The sequence below is a fragment of the Tiliqua scincoides genome, chromosome 5 (assembly GCF_035046505.1).
Source record: "Tiliqua scincoides isolate rTilSci1 chromosome 5, rTilSci1.hap2, whole genome shotgun sequence".
Taxonomy (NCBI): domain Eukaryota; kingdom Metazoa; phylum Chordata; class Lepidosauria; order Squamata; family Scincidae; genus Tiliqua; species Tiliqua scincoides.
Window position 1 is genome coordinate 94114149 of NC_089825.1, and position 27901 is coordinate 94142049.

The 27901-nt window shown below is 42.9% G+C and overlaps 4 protein-coding genes across 4 annotated transcripts; 2 read left to right on the plus strand and 2 right to left on the minus strand.

Moving 5' to 3' along the window:
- Positions 1-2254: 2254 nt before the first annotated feature.
- Positions 2255-3220, minus strand: LOC136652360 (olfactory receptor 11A1-like). Its single transcript, XM_066629297.1, has one exon. The coding sequence runs from the start codon at positions 3218-3220 to the stop codon at positions 2255-2257; it is 966 nt and encodes a 321-aa protein (XP_066485394.1).
- An 8507-nt stretch (positions 3221-11727) lies between these two features.
- On the plus strand, positions 11728-12678 carry LOC136654293 (olfactory receptor 5G9-like). Its single transcript, XM_066631245.1, has one exon. It carries the CDS (start codon positions 11728-11730, stop codon positions 12676-12678), a length of 951 nt encoding a protein of 316 aa, XP_066487342.1.
- Positions 12679-17021: 4343 nt separating this feature from the next.
- On the plus strand, positions 17022-18011 carry LOC136652361 (olfactory receptor 6N1-like). The gene has a single exon (XM_066629298.1). It carries the CDS (start codon positions 17022-17024, stop codon positions 18009-18011), a length of 990 nt encoding a protein of 329 aa, XP_066485395.1.
- Positions 18012-23137: 5126 nt separating this feature from the next.
- Positions 23138-26301, minus strand: LOC136652362 (olfactory receptor 2AP1-like). The gene is made up of 2 exons (XM_066629299.1): positions 26245-26301; positions 23138-24106 (listed from the first exon to the last, which is right to left on the minus strand). The coding sequence occupies exons 1-2, from the start codon at positions 26299-26301 to the stop codon at positions 23138-23140; spliced, it is 1026 nt and encodes a 341-aa protein (XP_066485396.1).
- Between the last annotated feature and the right edge of the window lie 1600 nt (positions 26302-27901).

Below are 27901 nucleotides of genomic sequence, written 5' to 3' on the forward strand. Positions count from 1 at the left end.
CAAACCCCAATCTTGCTGCTTACATTGCGTGCTCAGCAGAGCCAAAGCATCTTTGCTTTCAGTGGGAATTACTTCCAAGTAAGCCTGTTTCATATGGCAGCCCTTAGCTGTATGCTTGCCTTGATAGCATGGTTTGCTGGGATCTTCTCACCTCTTAGCATTTTGTGAGCTTAAATAAAACGAAAGGTTTATAAGTACTGCAGAAGTAGCAGCCTGTGTCAGAGCATCCTTGAGCCACAGGACCTTAGCTACTCATGAGAGGAATCCATTTTGACGAAAGGAAGTTCTTTACCCTACCCTGCTACTCCCCCCCCCAAAAAAAACCCCTTCTTAGATTTGTGAGTCCCCTAGGAAGGGTACCGTATTTTTCGCTCCATAAGACGCACTTTTTCCCACCAAAAAAGTGGGGGGAGAAGTGTGTGCGTCTTATGGAGCGAATACTGCAAAGCTGCAGGCGTTCTCAGGGCAGCAGAGTCTCCTTGGCAGGTGCTTCTGCCCCTGACCAGGGTCCTGCCTGCCTGCTCAATGGTAATGCAAATGCAAATGCAATGGTAATGCAAATGCAAATTGTAATGCAAATGCAGGCGCTCAGTGGTAATGCAAATGTAATGCTTAGTGACAATGCACTGGCAGAAAAATACTACAGTACCTCATTCTACCAGTGCAAGGATGATAAAGCAGAAAAGGCTAGCATATAAAATTCCTTTTAAACTAGAGGTAGTAAAAAATGCTAAGGAGCATGGAAACAGAGCAGCGGAGAGACATATTTTATTACACTATTTGGTTCAGAATATTTTTTTCCTGTTTTCCTCCTCTAAAAACTAGGTGTGTCTTATGGTCAGGTGCGTCTTATAGAGCGAAAAATACGGTATATGTTATCATGACTTGCCTAACTGCATGATTGTTCCACATTTTGACAAATATTTCCAATGCAATTTCAGAAAAAAAATAGCAATAATTTATTGTTAATTTATTTATTTAATTATTTTGGTGAGGGATGCATGAGAAACTCAGCATTCCTCTCGGGGTATATGAAGCACAATATGTTAAGAACTTCTGTGCAGCCATACATACAGTCATATCAAAATGCCTTTTTTTTTTTTTTTTGCAGTGTTTATCACACACATACAATGCAAATGAATGGAAGAAATCAAAAGCTGTAGCGCCAATTCTGAAAATAATTTTAGCATCTTCCATATTAAACCAAAATTCAGCCTGAGCAGAGCTCAGAACCTGCGGAACATGTGATTTTATCCTTTTAATCTTCTGCCTTTTTACTATCATAAAACGCAAGGTGGCATTCAGAGTTTCCACTCATGAGACACTAGGCCCACTTAATTTCAGCTGTATAATTGCCTTCAAGTTCTGGGAAGAACGGGGCAAATCCACTTTATCTGTGTGTCTCCCGATAGTCATAAAGCATCATTCTCTGCAAGTCACTCCCAAACATTGCAATTAGGTATCTCAAAACTCCCCACAGATTTATTGTTTACTGTATATCATGAAGTTACACAGCAAGAGAAGAGACAAATTGCTCTGGGTATTCTATCTTCATGCAGTTTCAGAGTGCTGAAAAAGACTGGAGACAGAGTTCAAGCCCCAGAGGAACTGAGGCTTTGTTCACAGTACTTTTTTATTTCTTTTTTTTTAAGAAAAGAAGGTAAAAATCTATACATGGAAGTATGGAAATATTTGAATTTTGAACAAGTCTTTCTTTAAGAAATAGTTTTGTAGAGGAGACAGACTGCAACAGTTTCAAAGCCTAATTTGAAACTGGGGGACCACACAAGCCCTGTTCATAAACTACAAATGGTCTCACTGTGCCCTGGCATGGTCAGGCATGGTCACCAAAGTCATCATGGTGAGCATCAAAATTAGAGCATCATGGTGATATGCTCTAAACTCCAGTCCCTGCCTCCCACCACATGTACAGCATTTATCTGAAGAGACCTTCCTTGTGATAGGGCTACTGGCTCTCAGAAATAGCTGGACCTCACACACATATGTACTCATTCACTATCTCTTCAAAGTCTTCTTTTGTGGATTCTACATGTTTTATGAGTACCACTGTTAAAAAAGCCCTCTTGTTTTATTATGGATAGTATTAGCGATGGAGGTAGATTTGCCCACCCTCCAGGATTGGCCTGAAGTTTCTGGGAATCAGGTGACTACTGAAAGCAGTCCTCATGATTTAAAGAGCAGTAATTTCCAACATAACATCGTGTTGGGGGAAAAAAAATCTCCAAGAATAACTTCAGTAAAGCTTGGCAAGCCTTTGCAGAGAGACACATTTGCTGATGGCTTTCCAAAGGGATTTTCTCACCTCTTTGTTTCTCAAGCTGTATATGAGAGGATTGACTAGCGGTGTTAAGACCGTGTAGAAGAGAGAGAAGATTTTGTTCATTCGGCTCAATGTGTCAGTGTTTGGGAGCATGTACACCACTATTAATGCCCCATAAAATATAGTGACCACCATAAGGTGGGAGGAACAGGTGGAAAAGGCTTTCTTCCTCCCAGTGCTAGATGGAATTTTAAGGATGGTGGCTATGATATACATGTAAGAAGCAAGTGTAAGAAGGAATGGGGGCAACGTCAACACTGAGGAGGTTATTAAACCAGACAGTATCAGAAGGGGGGCACCGCTGCAGAGGTGTTGAATCAATGGCATGAAATCACAAAAGAAATGGTCTATTTCGAAGGGGCTGCAAAAGCTGAAATGTGACATTATGAGCGTAGTGGTGGTGACGATAAAAGAACCACTTAGCCAAGACACAAGCACTAGCTGAATGCAGAAATGGCCATTCATAAGGGACGCGTAGTGCAGTGGTTTGCATACGGCCAGGTAGCGATCATATGACATCACTGCCAAGAGGTAACACTCCGTTGCTGCTAAGAATCCAAAGAACCAAAATTGTAGAACGCATCCTTTCACAGAAATGGTCCTGTCCCCACCTAGGAGGCTCACAAGCATTCTCGGCAGAATGGTTGAGCTATAGCAGGCCTCTAAGCAGGACAGGTTGCCCAGGAAGAAGTACATGGGGGTATGAAGGTGTTGGTCAGAAACAACAAGAACAATGATGAGAATGTTTCCAACCATGGTCACCACGTAGATCGTGAGAAAAATTAGGAAGAGAACTATCTGTAGCTCTTGGAGATCCCCAAATCCTAGGAGGAGGAATTGTGTTGTGAGAGTTTGGTTTCCTTCCTGGGGGCCTCTCATGTACTGCATCTGCTGGTAAGCCAAAAACAAACAAACAAACAAACTGATGGTAAGATTCCCAGATTCTTGCCACTGATGCAATGCCAAACAGTCACAGACCTTTTTAAGGGTTACAGAGCTTTATTTACAGCTATTTACAGACTAATTGATTCAGTTTGGATACAGACATTTACCCCTGGCTTCTTCCTTAGTTTATCAGAGAACCACACCCAGAACCTCATATTTATACTTTGAAACAAACAAGTTACCCATGTGACACTGCATGTCACTTCCACCTCCTTGTTGGGCATACTATGACACTAGTGCATGGTTCCAGCCCTAACTAGGAAGTCATTTTGCCCTTCTAAGGAAAAAGTTCTTGGCCTATAACTTGGTTGCACAAGACCCTGGAATTTTCCTTTTTGGAAAAGCTATGACGTTCATGTTCTCTTTGTGCAGATCACTTTGACATAATGGCTATCCTGTTTTTAAGAGAAACACCAGTCTTTTTCTTGGCTCCTATTTCAGTTGTTTTTCTCAACAAGAGAAGATAGGTTAACCCTTTAAAATCTCTATCACAAACAAACAAACAAACATGAAGCAGAGCTTAGATTGAGTAGAAATGAAATGATTTGACCCAAAGGAAAAAGACCCATGAATTACTCAAAATCCTTGCAAAATACTGTATTGACAGTATTCATGATTTCTACTCTCTTACATCCCCTATCCCAGTGGTTCTCAAACTGTGGGTCTGGGACAGGTTCCAATTTTTGTTGGGTTGCGAAACTGATTAGGCCATGTGTAGCAAGTCACCATTATAGCCACATTCCTGGGCATTTATAAATCAGGCAGTAGCCTCCAGGGCCTCTAAAAAGTTTGAGAACCACTACGGCTTATCCTATTGCCTTACGTATTGTAATGAACGTCATATTATACAACTGCATAGATTCTGGAGTAGCATAAGCTGTAGCTAAACTACTGATGCTGAGCCCCAAATAGTGGCATTTTTGAAATCCTCACTCCAAAATTAATAAACATCTAAATATTCAGATAAACACAACATTGTTCAAATTTTGTTACACAGTGTTATGTGGAAACTTCTGACTATAGGTTTTAAGAAACTCATGATCTCACTAAAGCCACCTATATTTACCTTTCATTGATTCACCAAAATATTTCTTAGATCACATACAAAGCCTAATGCAGCAATCCTATCCACACTTACCTGGGTGTAAGCCCAATGACTATACTGGGACTTCTTAATAGACATACATAAGATTGGGCTCTTTGATTACAATGTAGAGGAGTCATAACAAGGATCTTCAGTGTTTATCATGACTCTATTTGGAATCTCATTTCAATTGCAAATAGATATTGCAATAGAGGTTTGTATGCGAAGATTGGTTTCCTTCTGCAGAATGAAGCTTGTCCTGTGAAATAAGTTCTTGCTTCTATGGACGCCTCTTTTGGTAAGAGCCAGGAAAATGCATGCATCCCATAGCATGTAGCAATGTAGCGTATGTACACAGAGTGGGTGAAAACAAAGTCAACCTGATGTGCTAGTCAACCTGATCTGAGGAACAACTTCTGTTTAACATCATATATTAAAGTATTTCAGTTCCTAGGCAAAAGGAAACCAATTCACCTAGACTTAGAAGAAAACAAAACTCCACTGGAGATGTAACTCTGTACAACTCCTCATCCTGGTGCTAGTTGTGGCAGCATCTGATGGAAGGGTGTGAACCTCCAGCAACAAATGCAACTGGAGATGAAAACTGCCGTGGCTGAAGCATCAGAAACAAATCACATGGTACCTTTCATAAATTCATGTAACCGATAGCTTGAGTTCATGATGGCTGTAATAATATGATGCTAAATAAATTTACTGTGCAAAATCTTATACCCAAAGTTTATTAATACTGTACTGCCAATCTCAAGTTGCAGATGAATTAAAAATTAAGGACTTGATGTTCTTCCCATCCGTTAAGATGGAAAAAATGCATCCAGGTTCATAATCACTGGGACATTCTCAATATTGCTTTGTATGTCAAACATCAATCAGGAGAGTTAACAGATATTCCTTACCTGATGCCATGAAATGCAGTATATCAAAGTGGAGATAATGATTTATTTCTGTACCAGGTGAGTCTGTTTCTGAGGGAACAGGTGGTACTGATGCCTTTATTTCAGATTACCTAAAATGTGTTCAGACAAGGAACTGAGCATCATTTAAATTTGGGGAGGAGGTCTACTTTCACTTCCAAGATTGTGTCTTGTTTATGCTCATCACGTTTATATCTTTTGCAGAAGAAGGCTGGGTTTCCCTACAGACTTAGGGCTCAATCCAATCCAATTTTTCAGTGTTGGTGCATTTGTGCCTGTGGGGTGTGTGCTGCATCCTGTGGTGGAGGGGCAGTCACTGGGGCCTTCTCAAGATATGGAAACATGTGGGGTGTTTTTACCATAAACAGGGAAGTTCTTTTTCAAGAACCAGCTACACTCCACATGGACTTTTAACAGTTTGGTATCCCTTTTGGCCCCCAAATGCCTCCCACGTTGGCTGACAAACAGCTCCTCCATCTCTCACTTGAAGGGCAGCTGAGAGACTTCTTTGCTCACACTGAAGCACTGGTGGAAAAACTCAGCTCAGCCTGTCAGTCGCTTCTCAAGATCCCAGCGCTCAGGAAAGCTTCTGATGATCTCAAACCGACAACCTTCAGATGTTATCTTAGGGCTAATGGTGGCTCTACCCTCTAGACCAGACCTCCTGCCCAAACAATCGGTCTTGTGATTGTTGTTGTATGGGATAATACAGTGTCCATTGGAGACACAATCCCACACAGCCAAAACCAGTATTCTACAGGATATCATACATATTCATTTATAAACTGAAAAAGGCTTTGGCCGAGACTTTCAGAAACTAAAAGATGTCACAATCACCACTAAAGCAACCAATAGGTCTGAAATGTGTAGTCCCCATTTTGAGCCTTCATTATTCTTTCTAAATGTCAGTCTTCATTAACTTAAGCACAGGTTTTGCAGTCCAGTTTAATGTTGTGATTTCAAACTTGAACATTCTGAAGGCAAATACTATCTCTTTTTTTTTAATCTGCACAAATGATTGTATGGCTTTTGGCTGATGGTCACCTAATAAATGTGATGGGTAACCAGAACATTTGACAGTAAATTCTCCAGAATGTTGGAAACAATAATGTAGCATTGTCTTTATTCTTTCAGTGTATTTCAGATACGTTTCTCTGTTATTTTTACAACTTTGTAAGACTGACTGGTGTTATTATCCCCATATTGTGGAGGTAGGGACAAAGAGAATGGGTCTTGACTGAGGCAAACTAGTAGGCTTGCAGAAGTAATGAGATTCAACCCAGGGGCTTCCTAATTTGTTGCTTATGGCCCAACACTGTCCAGGCCTTGCGCTGATGGAACTTGTAATCCCTCAGCACAAAGCTGGGGCTGCTACTTCAAAAGCACATTGGCTGGGGGCACAAGACAAAAGGCTGGTGATCCTGGGCATATGTCAAAAGCTTTCAGAGTCACTGCCAGGTCAAGTAAAGTCGGCAGACAAGGGGCTCTGGGGAATTTTGGGGGAGGAACAGGTGTGCCCCTGGCCCAGACTCAACACGTCCTCGTGGACTAACTTGTATTTACTCCAGCCAAAGAACTGATGCAGATCCGAATAGGTTAATTGAGGAGAAGGCAGCAGCAAAGTAGGGGCCCAATCCTATACTATCCCAGCACCAGGGCTAAGCTCCAGCACTGGTGCTGCGTTCCATAAATGTGCCATAAAGCATGTTTAAGGCATTGGGACAGCAAGGAGCACCGGTACTGGGCCCATTCCAGGGGGTGCTGGGCCCAGCGCCAGAAGGCCAACACCAGGGGAGTGCCCACGATAAGGTGCACCACTGGATAGTGGTGTGTGGTTTCTGGATGTGAGGGGAGGCATTCTGGGGAGTGGGGAGGAACCGGGGTGGGGGTGGGACTGACAGAGCCCTGCTCCCCTGGATCCTATGCTCTGTGTTGGGTTGAAAAACCTGACACAGGGCTCCTCCAGTCTGCACTGGCAAAACAGTCAGTGCAGACTGCAGGAGACCCATTGCAGCCCCTGTACCCTCACTTTTGTCCCCTTCCCCTGAAGATGCCTCCAGCAGTCCTGACAGGACCAGTGGATACTGCAGTTGCCATTTCGGGGCCACTGCACCAAGCGGCACTGCAGGCGTTAGGATTGGGCTGAAGGTAATTAAACCAATTCATTGCTGCCTGTTCCTGGCCAGCACATAGCATGCAGTGGAGGCTGCACCAGCTGACCAAGAACATTTTCCTGGACAAAAAGGGGACTCAAAGTCAGAAAAAGGGCTATGAAGCATATCCTTAGTATGCAATGAAGCAGTAGCCTTGAAGGGAGCAGGACAAGGGAGCTGTACTGCCTGTCTTTCTAGAGAGAAGAGAAGGTAGGTTCTTTGGAGAGAGAAAGGAAAGTGGCTCAAACGTTGGCTGAGTAGCCCATGCTGAGTCAGCAGTCAGCGCTTGGGGAAGTAGAGGAAGAGAAGGCTGGAAAGGAGAGGAGGTTGTGTGGGAATCAATCTCTGAACAATTTTTTTTTTTAACGGTGATGATGATGATTTCGACAGTCTGGCGAAGGGGGTAGGGGACATATTGGGCAATCCATTGGGGGTCTTGTAAGTGTAAAATGCCTTGGAGAGATGCAGAGTTTCAAAACGTTCTTAAGAAAGAAAGAAAGAAAGAAAGAAAGAAAGAAAGAAAGAAAGAAAGAAAGAAAGAAAGAAAGCTCCCTTAGCTTTTGTGCTCCCCCAGTCCTGCATGCTATTTATAAAAGAAATTAAGAAGACCACCAGGCCATGTTATACGTACATTTTGCACTATGTATATTTTACCCCTATTCCCAAGCCAAAATGGTAGCAGTCTTTTGCTGTAGTCTTTGTAGAATACTTACTATAGAAACTATGACAAAGGAGATCTCAGTCTCCCTATGGGAAAGGAAAAAAAGTTAGGAAGGATAGTCCTACACTGATGAACACATATAAGATTGAAACAGAGTAGGGCTGACAAAGATGCTCCTTTATTTTTAATTTCCAGACAGAATAGAGGTCCTGAAGAAGAGAAAAAGGCATGGGCCCTGAATACAGCATGGCAGAAGAGGTAAACTATGGTTCTAGCACTCTGATCATTCTAGGGTTCTCTGTTCCAAAGTAGTAGGAACCTCTGACCACTCAGAAGGTGTATGTACAACCTTGAAACTGTGAGTAAAGTCATTCTTATGAAACCTTAACCAGCTTCCACTCCTGTGTTTGCTTTATTGATAGCAACTAGTTGGGTAGTATATTGTACCATAGGAAAGGGGGTGATTTTGCTGGCTGCTCTGCAAAATGAATCACTATCAAATGCAGCGATGGTTAAAAAAACACAGGGCAGTATGGATCTCATTGTCTTTGAAAATGGGTGGGAGGGGGACTGTTTCTGCATGCCCTGGTTCTTATCTTCACTCCTTGCTCACATGTCGACATACTGAAATAATTTGGGGCAGAATGGAGAATGAATGGAACCTTATGGAATGAAAGTCATCTGTTGGACTTTTTGGAGTCTCAGTGGGTGGAAGGCTGGACTTAGAATGAAGAAACTTGGGCTCAAATCTCCACCAGCCACACAGCTTAATAGATAACAGGATCAATCACTATTGGTCAGCATAGTGATTGATCCTGTTATCTATTAAGCTGTGTGGCTGGTGGAGATTTGAGCCCAAGTCCAGCCTTCCACTGGATCATTGTAAGGATAAAGTGTGTGTTTGTGTGTCCTGAGGTTGGAGAAAGATTGAGATCATCATAATATAAATGTGTTCCTTCTGGTGGCTGAACTGACCTGGCAGTTATACAACAGAATAACTAGGAAAGCCATTTGAGATGACTAGAGGTGGGAGAAAATGTTTGTATTTTTTCCACAGATTTCAGTGTTCTCCAAAGATAGAAGAAAGCGGTGTTATGTGTTTTTATTCAAAATTTATATTTATACACTATTAAAAGTGTACTAGATAGGTGATATAGCAGATGAAGCCACAGCCATTACCCATGCACCCCCCCCCCCAATAAATAATAAATAAAACAGTTTTTGGGGGCAGATTTCAATGATTTTTTAAATACAAAAATGAAAAGTGCAGAAAGCGGTGTTAGATGTTTTTATTTCATTATCACCGTTATCTCACATCTCCAATGATGACACATTGAATTAGGGCCCAATCCTATCCAACTTTACAGTCCTGGTGTGGCTGTGCCAATGGGGTGTGTGCTACATCCTGTGGTGGGAGGGTAGTTATGGAGACCTCTACAAGGTAAGTGAACATTTGTTCCCTTGCTGCACCAGTGCTGGAAAGTTGGATAGGATTGGGCCCTTAGTGATTTTAGGTTGGGAAAGGAGGAAAAGTTGGTTTGTCTTTTCACAAGTTTCAACATTTGTTTGGAAGCTAAGGCTGCAATCCTATCCACCCTTTCCTGGAAGTAAACCCCATTTAACACAGTAGGACTCACTTCAGAGTAGACATGCATAGGATTGTGCCCTAAGTACCCAATCAAGGGTGGTTGCAAGCCAGTTACCAGTGTGTTGTAAATGCTGGGACACTGGGAACATTTTTTGTGTGTATGAAACTGAGCTCTCTTTTAAGCTGCCCTTGCTCTGGAGGGTAGTGCACTGTTCGGACACCTAAGACCTCTTCACCTGCCCTCTATGGTCCTTGCAGAAAGTGTGGTCCCTAGTTCTATTTCCTTCCTTGCTTTTTCCTCACACTTCTCCTTCCAGACCACTGCAGGAAAAAGATGCGCTCTACCTGAGTTCTGGGCCGGCAAAATCATCCCCATCACACTTGCACACAAATGGAATAGCCTTAGGGCTCTCTGTTCCAAAGCAGAAGGAACCTCTGATCACTCAGAAGGCATATAATATTCTACCATGAAACTGTGAGTAAAGTCATTCTTATGAAACCTTAACCAGCCTCCACTCCTGTGTTTGTTTTATTGATAGCATCTAGCTGGGTAGTATATTTTACCATAGGAAAGGGGGTGATTTTGCTGACTGCTCTGCTTCCCCCCTCATTCATACAACTAAGATGGAAGAGAAAATGAAAATGAATTGGGGGGGGGCATTTGTAATGTGAATGAGTACTCTAGTCAAAGAATAAAAGTTGTTATTATCATTATTGTCAGATAAAAAGCACAATCATGATGTAACTTAAGTCCTAGGCACAGTTTAAATGTTTAAGCCATTTTTCCCCAGCCCAGAGCTGTAGACATTTGATCCTTGTTGCATATATGCAATGTTGGGCAGAAATGGCTTTTAAACAAGCCTCATGTATTCCAAATATAAGGGGCCACCGAGGAAAATGGATGAAGGCAGGAGGCAGAAAGTGTATTCTTTGGACTGCACTGTGTCAGACAGCAGATAGGGGAGTCAGAGTTTGAATGTTCCTCCTGTAGCAAAACAGCAACACCCTCCCTGCATTAGTAAATTAGCAGATCGGAAGCAGTGATCCTTTTGATCTGATGCGCTAGTCTGACTGGACGGTCTTAGTGCAGCCCACAATTCTGTTGCCACTTTACTCTCCCACCTGCATAATCTAGTGATTCTAGAGATCACAGGAAATCCATCCAGAGAAGATCATACAATAATTTGATTGCCTTTTCTTTCTCTCATATAAACAATCTTGAATTTATAATTTATATTCTCACACTATAAGCTTATCTTTTGAATTGAATATTTTTTTATTTATGAAAAATAATATAAAAAAATGGGAATCATCCATGCATTTATAGCACTATGCCTGTCTACTCAGAAGGATGTCCCATCAGAGTCAGTGGGGCTTACTCCCAGGGAAGTGTGGATAGGATTAGGTTGTTAGTATACCATCACATGATGGTCCATCATCATCATGTGTGAGCTGCCTTCATTGGAATAGAAAACTGTGTGGTGCTATTTCATCTGTGACGTCTGTTTTGCCCATACAAATGATCTCTATCCATCACAAATCATTGATTGATGAACATTCCTCAGCAAGTCATTCCAGGCTGCAATCCAATCCACACTTACCTGGTAGTAAATACCATTGCCTATAATAGGGCCTAGTTCTAAGTAGACATGCATAGGATTGGGCTCCAAAAGACTGGAGTAATATGGAAAGGTCTTGGCCAAACTTGCATTTTTTGGTGCATTGATGTCAATTTACCCTTCCCAAAACAAAAAGGAACTCTCTCTCATATTTTCCAGTTCTAAAATGGAAAGTGGCCCTGGAAAACTAAGTTCCATTCCATCTTTCTCTATCCGCGTTTTGTATCCTTTGGTGTTTTTGCTTATTGTTTAGGCTTTCACCTGTTAATATCTGCTCTGCAATTATATTTGCTCTGCAATTATAACCCAGACAGTACTTACCAGAGAGTGAAAAGGACTATATTTAATATGGTCATCTCTCTACTGTACAGTTTGTTTGATCTTTACAGGTTTGAGTTGGCACTATGGCAAAAGCAAAACCTGACAGCAATCAAACTGATCTCACCGAATTCCTCCTGCTGGGTTTTGGAGAACTTGAGGACTGGCAGCTTCTTCTCTTCCTGCTCTTCTTACTAATCTACATGGTAACCATGGTTGGAAATATCCTCATTGTTGTGCTAGTTGTCATTGATCGCCACCTTCACACCCCCATGTACTTCTTCCTGGGGAACTTGTCCTGCTTGGAGATCTGCTACAGCTCCAACATCCTGCCCATGATGTTGGCTAATCTTCTCAATGGGGGCCGAAAACCTATTTCTGCCACTGGTTGCATGATCCAATATTACTTTTTTGGTTTCTTGGCAGCTTCTGAATGCTATCTCCTAGCCGCAATGTCTTATGACCGGTATGTGGCAATCTGCAACCCGTTGCTCTACGCAACACACATGAACAGCAAAGTTTGTCTCCAGTTAATAGCTGGATCTTGGATATGTGGCTCCCTGGCTATTAACATCACCATATATTTAATGCACCAACTGAGGTTCTGTGGCCCCAATCAAATCAATCATTTCTTTTGTGACTTCAACCCAATATTAAGGCTGTCCTGTAGTGACACGCGCATGACCAAACTTTTAACCACCTTCCTAGCTGCTGTGTGCTCCCTGCCTCCTTTCCTGTTGACTCTGGCAACTTATGTTTATATCGTATCTACCATTATGAGAATCCCATCTGTCACTGGCAGGCAAAAGGCCTTCTCAACCTGCTCCTCTCACCTCATCGTGGTGTCCATTTTCTATGGCACAATCATGATTGTCTACATGCTACCCAAAACAGAGGCACTGCGAGACCTCAACAAAGTCTTCTCTCTCTTCTACACAGTCCTGACTCCTTTGTTCAATCCCCTGATATATAGCCTGAGAAACAGAGAGGTGAAGGAGGCCTTCAGGAAGATTGTAGCTAAATGGTGTGTATTCTAAAGAATGCAGGTCCATCATTTAATATGCTTGTGTTTGTAGGTGCCAAGTTCACTCTCATTCTCTGTCATTTTGTTTTAAAAAGCTGAGCTAAATTCTTGTTGTTTGCATGATGTATTTATTTTAGCTTTCAAATTATTTTTGTCATGGTAAATCAATTCCCCTTTCCAATATAATGTATTTTGCTTTATTCTGTAATGTCTAGGCAACGTATAGAAATCCCTTCATCTCATTTGTTTTCCCCTGCAGCCCTCTGGGCAGTAGCATAGCAAGATTGGGGTGACTGATGTTAGCCATTCTGGGTTCTGGCCAGAAAAGGGTGCTGCAGGGCCACGTCGCTTGTCATTTGGCAATCTTTGGGCCCAGGTGCCTCCTGCACCCACCAGCAATCATGTTTTCACTGTTCACCGGTGGATGCAGGAGGTGGCTGGGCGCAAAGGGGTGATTGGGAGGTTGGCTATTGCATTAAATGCAGTGTCAGAGCCTGGAAGGTTGGGGGTGAAGTGATGATGTCATTACTTCACCCTTGAACTTCTGGGTCACTGAGCTGCAGAAGGTAAACCATGCACTGGGTGGCATGCTCTGGCCAGACGGCCTTGCTTCTGGGATAGGTTAGCTGAGAGAGTGTGCACGTCTACCCTAATCTAATTCTGAAAGCCGCATGATTCTGCATGGATTTGAATGCAGATCTTTGGGATCCATGTCTAATACAATCTATGACACCACACTTGGGGATACAAATTTGGATCCTTGATTTGTTGGGTGCATCACCCTTGTTCAAATGAAGCTTCTGATTTTTTCCCCCTACTAAATTACTCCAGTGTGCTCCAAAGTACTATTAATTTTTTGGTGGGTAAAATAGAGGTCCATGCTCCTGTGCACAAATACCTAGAGACACAATGTCTGCCTCCACAATAGAAAAAAAATTAACAACCAAGGGAGAAGTTAGGGTTCTAACCAATTTACCAATAGGATAACTACTGTAATATACATTAGGTATTTTACTGCACACAAATTATACCAGAGGGATTGTTCAGACTGATTAGCTGCAGCTGTTAATACCACCACGTGTAGCAGATCTTCTGATGCCAGAAATGCAGATTAAAAAAAAAAAAAATTCTGTATCATATACCGCTACCTTCCATTTCCTAAACTCATTCATGACCTGAGGAACCACATAGCTTACCAGGATCTCATTGATAGGTAAGTAAAACTTTTCAAAACAGGGATTTATTTATTACACATAAAATTAATGACAATTCATGTCACATAAGAGCATCTGACAAAAAGAAAATCTAGGATGAAATCAGTCACATGATGAGCCAAAATATTAACAAGCTACCTTTCCTATCAAGTTCAGAGAGTGATCATGGATAGTGTAACAGTAGCCACACCCAAGGGCCTTTGGAACCAATCCTATCCAAGTTTCCAGCACTGGAGCTGGAACATTTGGGAACAAGTGTTCCCTTACCTTGAGGAGGCCTCTGCGACTGCCTCCCCACCACAAGATGCAGCACATGTCCCACTAGCACAGCTGTACAGGCACTGGAAAATTGGATAGGACTGGGCACTTTATGACCAAGTATATTCTAGGTTACCTATATAAGCTGAGCTTATCCCTAAGAATCTCAGCAAAATACTTCACTCAAAGTCAGTTTTTTTTAAAATTTATTCTCCAAATAATTCTACAGAGTAGAAAAAGGTTTCCAGTAACAGAACATCAAAACAGGCACAGAAGCAGTAAAAGGAATTTCTTAAAACTAACTCCCTCCTGACAGATACTGCAATCCCAGGTCAAAATCAGCCAAATCTGCAACCCTGACCATTCCAAACATCCAGAATATAGGAGGAAAATTCAAAGGCAAACAGAAGAACAGAACACTAACTTTTATAACTTCCCTCCCTTTTATAACTCTCTGTTTCTTCTGAAAGCTTATCTCCACCCATGACTCAAATAAGGCTTCAGCTGGTATCAATCACCTTCCAAAACACCAAGCCACATCACAAGGAAAGGGCCTCAATCCTAAAAAAAACAACTTACTACTCTTCCCTCTCCCTTATCCTGGCCAAGTTCCCCTTAAGGGGCATGGGCAGGGGTAGGCAGTGACGCAATCCCCAGGATCACAGCGCTAAAGGGGGTGCAGGGACTGGCATTTATTTACCAGTCCCTGCAGCAGCCTCCTGGGGGTGCGGGGAGCCCTGTGCAACCTTCTGCAGGGCTCCCCAGGTCTTAAAAAGTGAAAGTGGAGCAACTGTGCTCCACTTCCGGTTTTTGCAGAGGTGGAGTGTGATCTCTCTGCTGCCCCCCACTGCAGCCCCTCAAGGACTTACTGTGGCTCAAACTCTCCTAGAGAGTTTGAGAACCGCTGATGTAGTATCATGTTTAGAGGTGAGAGAAAATGGTGATAGTGAAATTAAAACACATAACGCAGCTTTCTACACTTCTCATTTTTGTAAAAACAAAAACAAAAACAAGAAAACCCAAAATCTGAAAAAACAAAAAAAGAAACAAAAAAACCCTGTTTTTTGGGGGGGTGGTTATTGATTTAACACGGGGGGGGGGTACATGGGTAATGACTGTCAGCCCAATCCTATGCATGTCTACTCAGAAGTAAGTCCCATTAGATTCAATGGGACTTACTCCCATTAGATTCAATGGGACTTACTCCCAGGAAAGTGTGGATAGGATTGGGCTGTCAGGCTGCATCTGGGGACACTATACCACCCACATAGTACACTGTTAAAGCAATTATAAATTATGTAAATCTTGAATAGTGCTTTCTGCACTTCTGACTTTTTGGAAAACAGTGAAATCCACAGAAAAATAAAACTATTTTCTCTCACCCGTAATCATATTACACAAAATAGGAGAAAGGACACAGAGTTTTGAACTTATTATTCCAATACTGTACAAATAAACTTTACAAACCAATCATTGGGCTGGGTCCCAAGTCAATTTTCCCCCCATCTGTATATAGAGGAAGGGGAAAAGTAAGTTTCAGTTTTACTCCACCACAAAATTGCTGATGTTGAAATTTGCATTGCATGTCTTAACTAAGCCAGTCAGAGATGATGATAAAACTGAGAAAAGGCAGGGAGGGGCTACAAAATTGATTAATGGTTATGATGCGTGCTTTCCGCTTTATTTCTGTGTGTATACAGGATATGGCAAGGCATTGAGGAATATGGTACACCTCCTTAAAAAAAAAAGAATAGCTTACAGTTTTGTATAAGTGTAGAAATATGGACAGGAACATTTGGAATGTTCAAAAAGAGACTTCTTTATGCAGTACACATTATGGAAAAAAACATACACCCCACAAATTTTAATTGCTATGTCCATGAAATATGATTAGGAAGGCATCCAGATTCTAGAGATGCTGGAAGCTGAAAATTATTCATGGGGACTGTACTTCTTGCACACTTCCTCATGTTCATACATGCTGAAAACAGGGTGACCAGACACCCTCTTTTTCCAGGACATGTCCTCCTTTTTAGCCTTGTATCCTGGAAAAGAACATAGTCATCTTTTCCTGTAAGCAGGCAGCGCAGAGCCTTCTTGTAATTAATAAATTATATGTAATACAGTTTTAAATTTGATATGTATTATATTATTTAAATTAATAAAAAAAAATCAATATACGAATGTTTTTAGTTTTTATTTTGTCATGTCCTACATTTTGGGGTGCCTTGTCCTCTTTTGCGGCTGTGACATCGGGTCACCCTGGCTGTAAAGCAGGGTTTTCCACTAGTACCACTACTGGACCCACAGTCCCACTGCCATGATGGGAATGTGGACTGTCCTGTCTGTCTGACCCCACTTGAAGTAGAGATGACTGTGGCAGTGGTGCAACATTGGACAAAAGATGACTTTGCACCAGCCTGGCCTTTCACAGAGGCATGGTTTGTGGAAGAGTGAAACCTCAACAAAGAGGTAAGCTGTCCACCCCTGTGCAGAACTACTATCTCTGGTGGCAGTGGTGACACTTGCAAAAATGATAATTGCAAAAGCATTCAGATTAGACCAGGCACAATTATGTAACACTGCTGTTCTGCTTAGTGGTGGGTCTCTGCCCTCTAGAGGGCAATAGTGGCACTGCACCATATGAATTAAATTAAATGGAATAATTTAAAATCCAACAATAAAGGCTGAATCTTGATTAAGGGACAGACTGACTTTATGGATACCACTAGTCAACAAAGTGTGGGTGTCAATTCAAATTAATTCAGCTTACAAGGTTGTCATTCTGAGATACAAAGTCCAGAATTTTGAATTATGCCATTTGTTTCAAAGTCCATTCTTTCCTCTTTTATTTTCGTCTTCCAGTGTGCTAGATCCTGTCTTCATGTCCAGCCGGCAAACACAGAATGAAGCAAACCAAACCATGATCTCTGAATTCATTCTTTTGGGTTTAGGGGCTGGTCAGGATGCTCAGGTCCCTCTTTTGCTGCTGTTTTTAGTGATTTACATTGTGACTGTCAGTGGGAACCTCCTTCTCATTCTGCTTGTTGTATCTGATCAACACCTTCACACGCCCATGTACTACTTCCTGGGGAACTTGTCTTGCTTGGAGACCTTCTACAGCTCAACAATCCTACCCAGAATGCTGTACAGTCTCTTGATGGGAGACAGGACTATTTCATTCATAGGTTGCATTGCACAATTTTACATCTTTGGCATCCTTGTGACCACAGAGTGTTTCCTCCTAGCCGCCATGTCCTTTGATCGCTATTTGGCCATATGTAAGCCATTGCACTACGCTTCTTGCATGAATGACAGATTGTGTGCCCAGTTAGCTGCTGGTTCCTGGGTGGGCGGGTGCTTAGCGATCACCATAACAACATCTTTCATGTCACAGCTAATCTTCTGCGGCACTAATGAAATCGATCACTTCTTTTGTGACTTTGCCCCGGTGATAAACCTGTCCTGCACCGATACCAAAATGATAGAAATGTTGGCTTTCATACTGTCATCAGTGTGTGCCTTTCCCCCTTTTATGTTGACCTTGTCCTCCTATGTTTGGATCATCACCACCATCCTAAAGATCCCGTCCACCTGTGGAAGACTGAAGGTTTTCTCTACTTGCTCTTCTCACCTTGTCGTGGTGACTGTTTTCTATGGAACTCTCATTATTGTCTATGTCTTACCAAAGACAAGCACTCTGAGAGACCTGAACAAAGTGTTTTCCCTCCTGTACACTATCCTGACTCCCCTGGTCAATCCTCTCATATACAGCCTAAGAAACAAAGATGTTAAGGAAGCACTGAGAAAGGGGGCCAGAAAACTCAGCATTCCTACAAGATTCAGAGTCCTGAGCTGTCAATGTGATAGTTAAATAATATACTGCATATGAAATAATTCATATAATGAATTACAGGTAACTAACACATACATTCTTTCTGTCTAAACCTGTAGTTCCTAAACTATGTATGTAGCACCCGAGGGCACCACGGCGAACTCACAGGATGTCCCCAGTGCCTTACTGGCTCTGCCAGGTACTGCTATCTTGAATCTCATGATATCTTGTGCTATCTCGCCTGATTCAAGATGGCAGCACCCGGGAATGCTGGGCGATGGCCCCGCTGTGACAAGGTGCCGTGACTGCAATAAGTTTGGGAACTGCTAGCCTAAACCCTCACTGCAGGGGTGGCCCAAGCCTATCCACCACCTGAAACGCATGCACCAGTGCCTCCAACACCACACCAAATTCCGCACACACTTTTCACCAGTACTCATCTCTTCATAGTTCTCATCCTTCACCACCACATTCCCATTCTCTCCTACGTGGTCACTTTGCAAGATGTTGCATGGCAGGAAAGCACCCTGGAGAGTGCTCAGGAGATAATCCTTTCATTTACTTAGGAAGAGTGCACTGTGCAACTTCTCTTCTTCTTTGGCTGCTGCCATTTGAAATTAACAGGAGCAGTGGATTCTGGGAATGCAGGGAAGGAATTGGGCCACAAATTGCCTCTCCCAGCCCACTTTGGTGCTTAATGTGTGAACAACCCTCCTTTGGGGGCCCACATGGATAAAAGGAGGGTCATAAAAGGCAATTATCTGAGGGCCTTGTTGATACAATATGTGGGATCTTAGAAAAGAAATAAAATTTTAGAAGTACAATTTGGTAATAAAGTATTAAAGGTCTCAAGTCTGGCTTCAAGAACAGGCAAAGGTGAAAGAAGGAAGTGTCTGGAAAAAAAAACCTGAAAATATTTCACAGTCCTTTTTGCCGTGAGAGTAAATGGGGAAAAAGCTGTATATAAAGGTGGTCCATTGTAGGCTGCTGACCTGAGGGAGAGCAGGGGCAGCCTGTTGCTAGCAAAATTAGTTGTAGTCCAGCTTCACACTGGGTCTATTTTATGCTGACGGCTGGAAAATGAACAGAAAACTGAAATGCTCAATCATGGGGTTTCATGATGCTGTAAAAGTTTTGGGTGGTTTGGGCCAGGGAAGGATATGGCACCAGTGCATGCCATATCGTTTCCCCCTACCCAGGCTGTGTCCACTGACACTGGGCAATGCAGATATGCACCTGTTATTTAGCAGGCACAGGTCCAAGTTGCCCCATTGGAGCAGCTGGAACTTAACCCAGGCAAGGGGATGAATGTCCCTTACCTTGAGGAGTGTGTCAGAATCCTAACTACCTCATAGGATGCAGTGGAACCTGTGGTGGTGCCACTGCATCAGCGTGAGGGAGGTTGGATAGGTTTGGGCCATGAAGAAGGTAAAAGAGAAAGGCAACCATAAATGTATGCAAGCCAACCAGGCCAACCACTGTCCTTGCCCCTCAGAGGGCCCACCTGGTCAGGCCAATTCCTGAAACTTCAGTACCAGTGGCAGTAGCAGCAACCAGTGCGGCTTCAGAGCATGCTATGAAGGGGTACAGTACAGTCTTTGCTCCAGGGTTCCCAGTTCATAGGGTAGTACATGGATGTCAGACATGCTCGCAGGCTGGATGTGGCTCCAGGAAGCAATTTATCCACTCCCCATTATAATTGGGTTCTCCCAGCACGTTAATTGGGCTCTCTTGCACATTTTCTGTTATTTGCTATGATTTGCTATGACTCATTTCTATTGTATGCTGTGCTATTGCAGTTTGATCCAGGTGCATTAAATGGCAGTGCCTCTCATGTTCTGCAAGTCAGGTTTTTATAGAATGTTTGGTGGTAACAAAAGTTACAGAGGGGACTGATAGCGCAGTCCTAACCTGCACGGCACATCTAGGCCACGTGGTCTGTGCTGTATCCAGCACAAGTTAGGAGGCAGCTGGAGGTCTGCAAGGGATATATTTACCCTTACCCCAATTAACGTTCTAGCCACCTCTGTGGGGCTTTCTGTATTTGCACCATCTGTTAAGAGGAAGCCAGGTATGACACTGGTAGTGCCGTGAGGGTTAGTATATGATGGAGGAGCTTCCACTGATCCCACCCCCTCCCAGGTCTGATACGCCGCCCCATACCATCCTTCCCCCAACTCTGAAACTCCCCAAGTGTAACCACAAATGCAGGTCTAAGTTCTATATCCTATAGCAGTGGTTCTCAAACTTTTTGAGTGCCATGACCCACCTTGCCCTCCACAAGTGTGTTGTGACTTGATGCTCAATGTTTCACCTGCAAACTCTTTCTGGGAGCTCCCGGAGGCCCAACCACCAATGGGTTGTGACCCTCAGTTTAGGAAATGCTGTTCTATAGAATGGGGAGATATAGTGGACTGAAATGAACAAGAATGCTGATGTATTTTAAACAAAGGTCACTTGTTTAGTTCCAGCTATCATGGATACATTAAATTAGATATGCGTATTTAGAGACTAATGAAGTATGTTTCATGGCCTCTTTAGGTGCTTGAACAATGGGAAAGTATCAGAAAAGCTACAGATGTCCTAGGTCCTCTCCACTGGCTTGTCTGGGACCAACAGCAACTTTTAGACCTCCTGTTATAGGACAGTTCCCTCAATAACCATCCCACCAATGCACTTTGTAAGTAATCTAGTCTGTTTGACAAAACAAACCTTACAGAGACGTTGTATAGAAATGACATGGTATTACTTTGTTTCATGATATGTATACACACAGAAGATTCACAAACAATACCTAAATAAAGCTTTTATTGTTGAGAAATTGCCCTAGATTCAGAAATAATGACCATTGACCCCCATGAATCCCATTGGCCGTAGTTTTCTACTATATAACAAGCATTCATATAATTGTGACTTAGATAAAGATTAGATTCTCCATAAAACGGGGATATACAAAGGTAAGCAAGTTCATTAAAAGGCAAACAAAAAAGGCCATGGTAGTACGTATTTCATAACAAATTACACTGTAATCTATATTTTACAATCAGTAGACAAGTGCAGGCTTGACTTCTTGGAGATGTTCTTGGTCTTTGAATAAGAACAACAAGAACATCAACAACATTTCAGTTTCCACAGAATTCTATAGAGTTTGATAAAGGAAAAAAAAAAAAAAACCCACACACCAATTTACTATTATGAAATTTCGTAGCTGAATTTCCTTGCTGATTTGAAAAAAGCTTCCTTCACCTTTTTGTTTCTCAAACTATATACGAGTGGATTGAGCAAGGGAGTTAGGACAGTGTAGAACACAGATAAAGTTTTGTGCAGCTCTTTCAGCATGTCTGTTTCAGGGACTAAGTAAACAACAATTAATGTGACACAGAACACTGTCACAAAAATGAAGTGGGAAGAGCAGGTGGAGAAGGTCTTCTGCTGTGAGCCTATTTTGAGCCTTGCTGCATCTGGGAGGCTCAGAAAAATCTCTGGAGGTGAGGGGAATAAGGGAGCTTGACAACAGACCTTGTAAGGTCTTAAAACATCACTTCCGGTTTTTCCAAAAAACTGGAATGACATTTTATGTCCTTATGAGGCCTCACAACAGCCTCCAGACGCGATCGGAGCACAGCTCCAGCTGTGTTTGGAGGGGCAGGAAGGTTGGCATGGGGAAAGCCCTCAAACGGCCTTCAGATCACTGGCCTTCAGCCAGGTGCCACAGAATGTGGCCCCTGGGTTGAGGTGACGCCCCTGTCCTACATCCTCTCAATTGGCTTAGCTGGGACCAATGGTCACTTTTTGACCTCCTATTATAAGACAATTCCCTCAATGACCATCCCACCCATGCAGTTTGTAGGTAATATACCTAGGCTGTGCAAAAGGCCTTGTTTCCCATGTTCTTTCTCCAAGTTTCGCTTTTAGAGGATAAAGTCAAGAAATGTTAGAGATCTACATAGTGAAACCCTTAAGTTCTAATTTGTTTGAGTCTCATTGTCTGTAGGTTTCTATTACGTAGCCAACTTTCATATGGATGCAACTCACAGCCCAACCCTGTCCACACTTTCCTGGAAGTAAGCCCCATTGACTCTAATGGAACTTACTTCTGAGTAGACATGCATAGAATTGGGCTCTTAAATTGAATTCTCCGTAAGTTGGGGATGTAAAAATCTAAGCGAGTTCATTAAAATGTAAACAAATAAGGGTGCAGTCCTAACCCCTTATGTCAGTGCTTTCAAGCACTGGCATAGCAGTGCCAATGGGACATGTGCTGCATCCTGCAGTTAGGTGTTACTCACAAAAGCCTCCTCAGAGTAAGGGAATGTTTGTTCCCTTACCTCAGAGCTGCATTGCCCTTATGTCAGTGCTGGAAAGCACTGACATAAGGGGTTAGGATTGTGCCCTAAGTCAATTATAGTATTTCATAACAAATTACACTGAGGTCCATATTTAATAGTCAGTAGACAAGTCTGAGCTTGACTTGGGAGAAATGTGTTATTCTTCTTGAAGTGCAATGTTATGCATGTCTCCTCAGAGGTAAGTTCCACTGTATTCAATGAGGTGTACTCCCAGGAAAGTATGCCCACTCACATCCCCACTCCCCTCTCCACTGCCAGGTGGTCTGGGCAACCACCGGGTGGTTGAATGAGGGCACAGCGTCGGAGTTGGTTCAGCACAGGTTCACGCTGGGACTATGGTAAGGGCTTGCAAACATGTCTTATGACACTGCGCAGTGGTGGTGAACCAGTGAACAGCAGGATCGGACCTTAATACTCCTTTGTATAAATAACAACTACTACTAATGCACTACTGCTATTACTGCTGCAGCTGCTCTCACCACCACCACCACCACCACCACTACTACTACTACTACTACTACTACTACTACTACTACTACTACTATGAACATAGAACATTATATGGCAATATCTCACCAGTTCTTAAACTCTTGTGTAGAGTTCGAACTAAGGAGCAACCAAAAACTTCAGTCCCAACATCTGGTTGACTGTGACACCACTGATGATGATGATGATGATGATTACAACATCATCATCATCATCAACAACAACAACAACAGTACAAAAACAACAATCATCATCATCATAATTTCTTCAGTGTCCATAGAACTCTACTAAACTCTACAAAAAGGGGAAAAAACATACACCCATTCACCATTATGAAACTTTGTTGCTCAATTTTCTGGTTGATCTGAACAAAGCTTCCTTCACCTCTTTGTTTCTCAAACTATATATGAGAGGATTGAGCAAGGGAGTCAGGACAGTGTAGAACACAGATAGAGTTTTGTGCAGCTCCTTCAGTGCATCCGTTTCGGGGACTACATAGACAATTATTAATGACACGTAGAATAATGTCACCACAATGAGGTGGGAGGAGCAGGTGGAGAAAGCCTTCTGCTGTGCAGTTCTGGATTTAATTTGCAAGATGGTGACAATAATGCAGACATAGGAGGCCAAGGTTAGTACAAAAGGGGGACCTGTTCCCAGAAAAGCTAAAACAAAGGTTGCAAACCTTACATTTTGCGTATTGCTACAAGAGAGATTTGTCACAGGATACAAGTCACAAAAGTAATGATCAATTTCATTGGGCCCACAGAATCTTAGCTCTAGCACAAAAGAAGTTATTATTGTGTTGGTCAGCAGGCCGCTCACCCATGATGTTAAAGCTAATTGGATGCAGAGTCTGCTGTTCATAAGGGTTGTGTAGTGCAAAGGTTTGCATATTGCCAAATAGCGATCATAAGACATCATTGTCAGAAGGTAGCATTCAGTAGCCGCAAGGAAACCAAAGAAATAGTATTGTGTGATGCAGCCCTTCATGGAGATGGATCTATCACCGGTTAGGAAACTGGTCAACAGCCTAGGGAGGATGGTTGTAGTGTAGCAGGTCTCCAAGCAGGATAAGTTCATGAGGAAGAAATACATGGGGGTGTGAAGATGCTGGTCAACGACAACAAGAAAGACAATGAGGAGGTTTCCAGTGACAGACAAAATGTAGATAGCTAAAAATAATAGAAAGAAGAGAATCTGCAGTTCATGGAGACTCCCAAATCCCAGAAGGATGAATGTTGTAATGCTTGACTGATTTGTTGCAGTTTCTGTTTGCCAATGAATCTTGAAGTCATTCTGAAATACAATTTGAAGAACATTAGTGTAAGCAGTAGGTATTTTCCCCTCTCCCAGTAGCATCACAGATGTGGGTGCCACCCAGGACAGGTGTCAATCCCCATGTGATACCCTCTGTACTTACACAAAGTAACACATGGCACATGGAAATCATTCAGTGGTGACTCAATGATGTAATTGTGTCATCACATGCACCGCCAAATCACTTCCGGGGTGGCCATTTCCAGCAATTTGGAGCCTCAGGGAGGGTGGGAGTGCCCATCTGCTTCCAAATGCAGCACCCCCAGGATAGACCCCCCCAGGGCGCATCACCTGGAGCGCACCACCTCTGTCCCCGCTTACTATGCTTCTGCCTTCTTCTTCTGTCTCAATGAGACCAATGTTGATATGGAGTAGGACATTTTGAGGGGTTCCATCTATACATCCAGCAAATGCAATGGGTAGAGTCAGGGATTTACTAGGAAAGGTCAGCAGACACTACCCCCCAAATTTTTCCTGCTAACCTATTTGCTCCCCCATCTTTCATTCATAGAGCATTAAGGCTTCAATAATGATCTATTGTCAACTCCCTGCTCCCCCAAACTAGTTTTCTTGGAGTTGCGCTTGAGTATGCCCTTCTAAGTATCTTATCTGAATGCACATGCAAAAACTCTCATAAAATAAAACAAAAACATTTGTGGCAGTGGTCCAGAAGCACATGAGAGCAGCCTGGCTTTCATGCTGTCAGAAAGTGCCCTGTTCTGCAAGAACCCATGATCTGGCATCGCAGGACAGTGACATAGCTGGGATAGGGCAACCTCCCCCCCATAGCAATCCAGAGGTTTGCTAAGTTCTATACACTGAGAGGTTGTACAACATTCACCAAAGTTTTCCGAGCAGCAAGTGAAGAGTTGGTGCCCTCCTGCCTGCTACACCTCAATTTGGCTTGAAATCAGAGCCATTGTGGAGGTGGGGGGGGAGGGTTGCAATGATATGTGTGTGTGATATGTGTGTGCAATGGTGTGTGTGATATGACAGGATCATTGTGTCCCCCAGCCCTTGGCACTGGCCAGCCAGGCAACATTTCTGGTGCAGGGTGACCATTGGAAGGGGCTCCTCTTCACATTAAATAATTAGCACAAATTGACTTATTTAATACATCTTAATTTTGCTTCTGGGATCCATGTTTTGCAGGGAAGGGGATAGAAACAAATGGGTTAGTGGAAATTGAAATGGTTGGACAAGAGGTGAAATACTGTGCTTGGTACTGCCGTCCCACGCTCTGGGTTTAGGACAGGAAATTGAGGAGGTAGGGCCATGTGATATCACAAGCAGATGGGGCTGTTGATATTACATAACTGCATATTATTAAATGACCAAAAAATTCTAGTGACAGAGGAATTTTTCGAATGGCAAAATTTGCAACTTTTTCTTTTTTTCAAACTGAGTGAAATAGTTTTTAAAGCAGTATTTTAGAATAATATTTCAGCCAGGTGCATCAAAGCTGGGATGGGGTAGGATCGGTGGCACTGATGCATGCTGTATCCTATCCCCTTTCCTGGGCCAAATCCAGTGACACAAATATCAGATCCACTCAGACTAGCAGTGTTGGGGGACAAATGTCCCCTTACCTCAAGGGGATCTGCAGAATGCAAAATTCCCCTGCAAGATTCAGCACAAACTGCACTTGCCCTGCTACATCAGTGCTGGAAATTTTATTTTTACTCTTAAACCTGACGTTTTCTATTCATTCCAAATGCTTGCCCCTCCAAAATCTGTTTGCTTCCCCATTGTAAAGAAGCTGGCCCAACAAAGCATAGCCGTGCACTGGCTGTATGCAATCCAGCCATCTATCCTATTTTCCAGATAATAGAGGAACCTGCCTTGAGAAAACAGTCAGGCAACAAAGATCAGGTCAATATCCCATCCATCCCAGATGAATCAGATGCACCACACATGTCCTCTGCTTCCCACAGATTATCCAGAAAGCAGTGGTCCTGGTTATTCTGTATCTATATCCCATCATTCAGGAGAGTAGGTTTTCTTTGTCAAATGTGAATGAACCATTTAAAACGCTTATGAAATATAAGGAAGTATCATGTCCCAGATACAGTGCATGTCAAGAAAATGGCTGATACCATAAATACAGAAATATTTACCTCAAAGAGCAGTCCGTTCGTAGGTGGTGTTTTTGATGTGTTCCATTCGAGTTCCATTCCTAGACTACAAGTTTCCTGTTCGTGCTTGTGTTCGAGCTTTTGTTCAAGCTTTTGTTACAGTTGGTGTTTCTGGAACCTTCCCTAGTCTGACATTCATCCAGGAGCAAGACCTCAGTAGTTCTATTCTGTGCTTGTTCACATTCCACATGATTAAGCAGATGTTATTTTGATTGATGAATGTTTTCAGTGACTGGAAAGGAGAATTAAGCAGCCTGCTACTCTTTGGTTTTCTAAAGTAGTAAATACAGCACTCATAAAATCCAGTTTCTATCTTTTGAGAACAGTTGAAGTGGGAGGGGAAAAAATGAAGCAACCGCAGGGACTTTCTCCATCTGAGTGGGCAAGTTTTAGAAAACTTTAATGGCCTTGGTTTGTTTGTTTTTTAATAGGTAGCTGCACAACATTAAGGTATATCCATTGTGTGAATGAGAGGCTCAGAATGATTTTTGTAACCTGTTAGTTTCTCATAACTTGCTCCAGGTAGCTAGATACAGTTTTTGTGGGGGAGGGGCAAGGCTAGTGACACAATCCCCACAATCATGTTGCTAAGGGGGGGCGACGGGGTGCTTCCCCCACCCCTTAAAGGGACAGGGGAACCTTTACACGAACTGGAGGATCGAGAACCACTGTCCTACAGGGTGCGCTCAAACCCTTGACTGTACCTAAGTGACTTTTTGGATCCAAGCCAGGGTTGGTAACACACAGAGATGGGCAAATCCAGAGTGGATCCACTAGTCTCCCCTCCTGCGACTCAACCTAAAAATGAGATGGGCAAACCCAGAGCGGATCCACTAGTCTCCGCTCTTGTGACTCAACTCAAAAATGAGTCCTAACGGGTGAACCTTCTGAGATGCCCAGAGCATTTTGGAGACTCTAAAAGACTTCAGTGCCAAGTCCTTTCCATTAAAAAGTCAGCTGCAGAAAAAAACAGAGCTGTTGCCGGGCTGTGTGTGTGGGACTTCTCTTAAACACTCCCCTTCTGTCCCTATCCCAGCTGTAAACAAGGCAGGAGGGAGTGAGACAGACTGCGTAGGAGCGGGAACAGAAGCAGTAAGAGGGAGAAGGTCACGTGAAGCTGCTGGGAGACTTATCAGTATGGCACAATCCTTTGCGGCTCTACTCAGAAGTAATCCCATTTGCACCAGTTGTTCAGTGAGGCTTCCTCCTCCCAAGTAACAATGGAGCCCACAGGAGCCATGAAGTTGGAAAGCATGAAAAGGGTGGAAAGTTCACTATGAACCACCTACCCCCGGCTTCCCCACCTTTTTTTCTCCTCCCTGGTTGTCCAGCCAGTTCTAAGGCAAGAACTCCATTGGGCTCCTCCTTATGCCCTGCCTCATCCAAATAAATAAATCAGACCATCCTTCATTCAATGAGCACTAATTCCTTCACACAAATCACAAAGTGAAAGTCATTTCTCAAGTGAATAGAAGCCACTCAAAGGCTTTCAGTTCATGTTTGAGGATGAGAAACACTAGACAGCCAACTTGAGAAGGACTGTAGCTGTGCCTGTCGAGATAAATGGGTCATTCCATGTCTAGTGGTCTAGGGCTCCAGGTAGATAGATACATCTATCTGGTTCCCAAGTCAATGATTG

Bases quoted from the DNA above. Each gene is read 5' to 3' on its own strand.
- LOC136652360 (XM_066629297.1), bottom strand. From the start codon at position 3,220: ATGAGAGGCCCCCAGGAAGGAAACCAAACTCTCACAACACAATTCCTC.
- LOC136654293 (XM_066631245.1), top strand. From the start codon at position 11,728: ATGGCAAAAGCAAAACCTGACAGCAATCAAACTGATCTCACCGAATTC.
- LOC136652361 (XM_066629298.1), top strand. From the start codon at position 17,022: ATGTCCAGCCGGCAAACACAGAATGAAGCAAACCAAACCATGATCTCT.
- LOC136652362 (XM_066629299.1), bottom strand. From the start codon at position 26,301: ATGGAACTCGAATGGAACACATCAAAAACACCACCTACGAACGGACTG. The intron at 24,107-26,244 runs GTAAATATTTCT...ATTGTATTTCAG, and splicing joins CGAACGGACTGCTCTTTGAG to AATGACTTCAAGATTCATTG.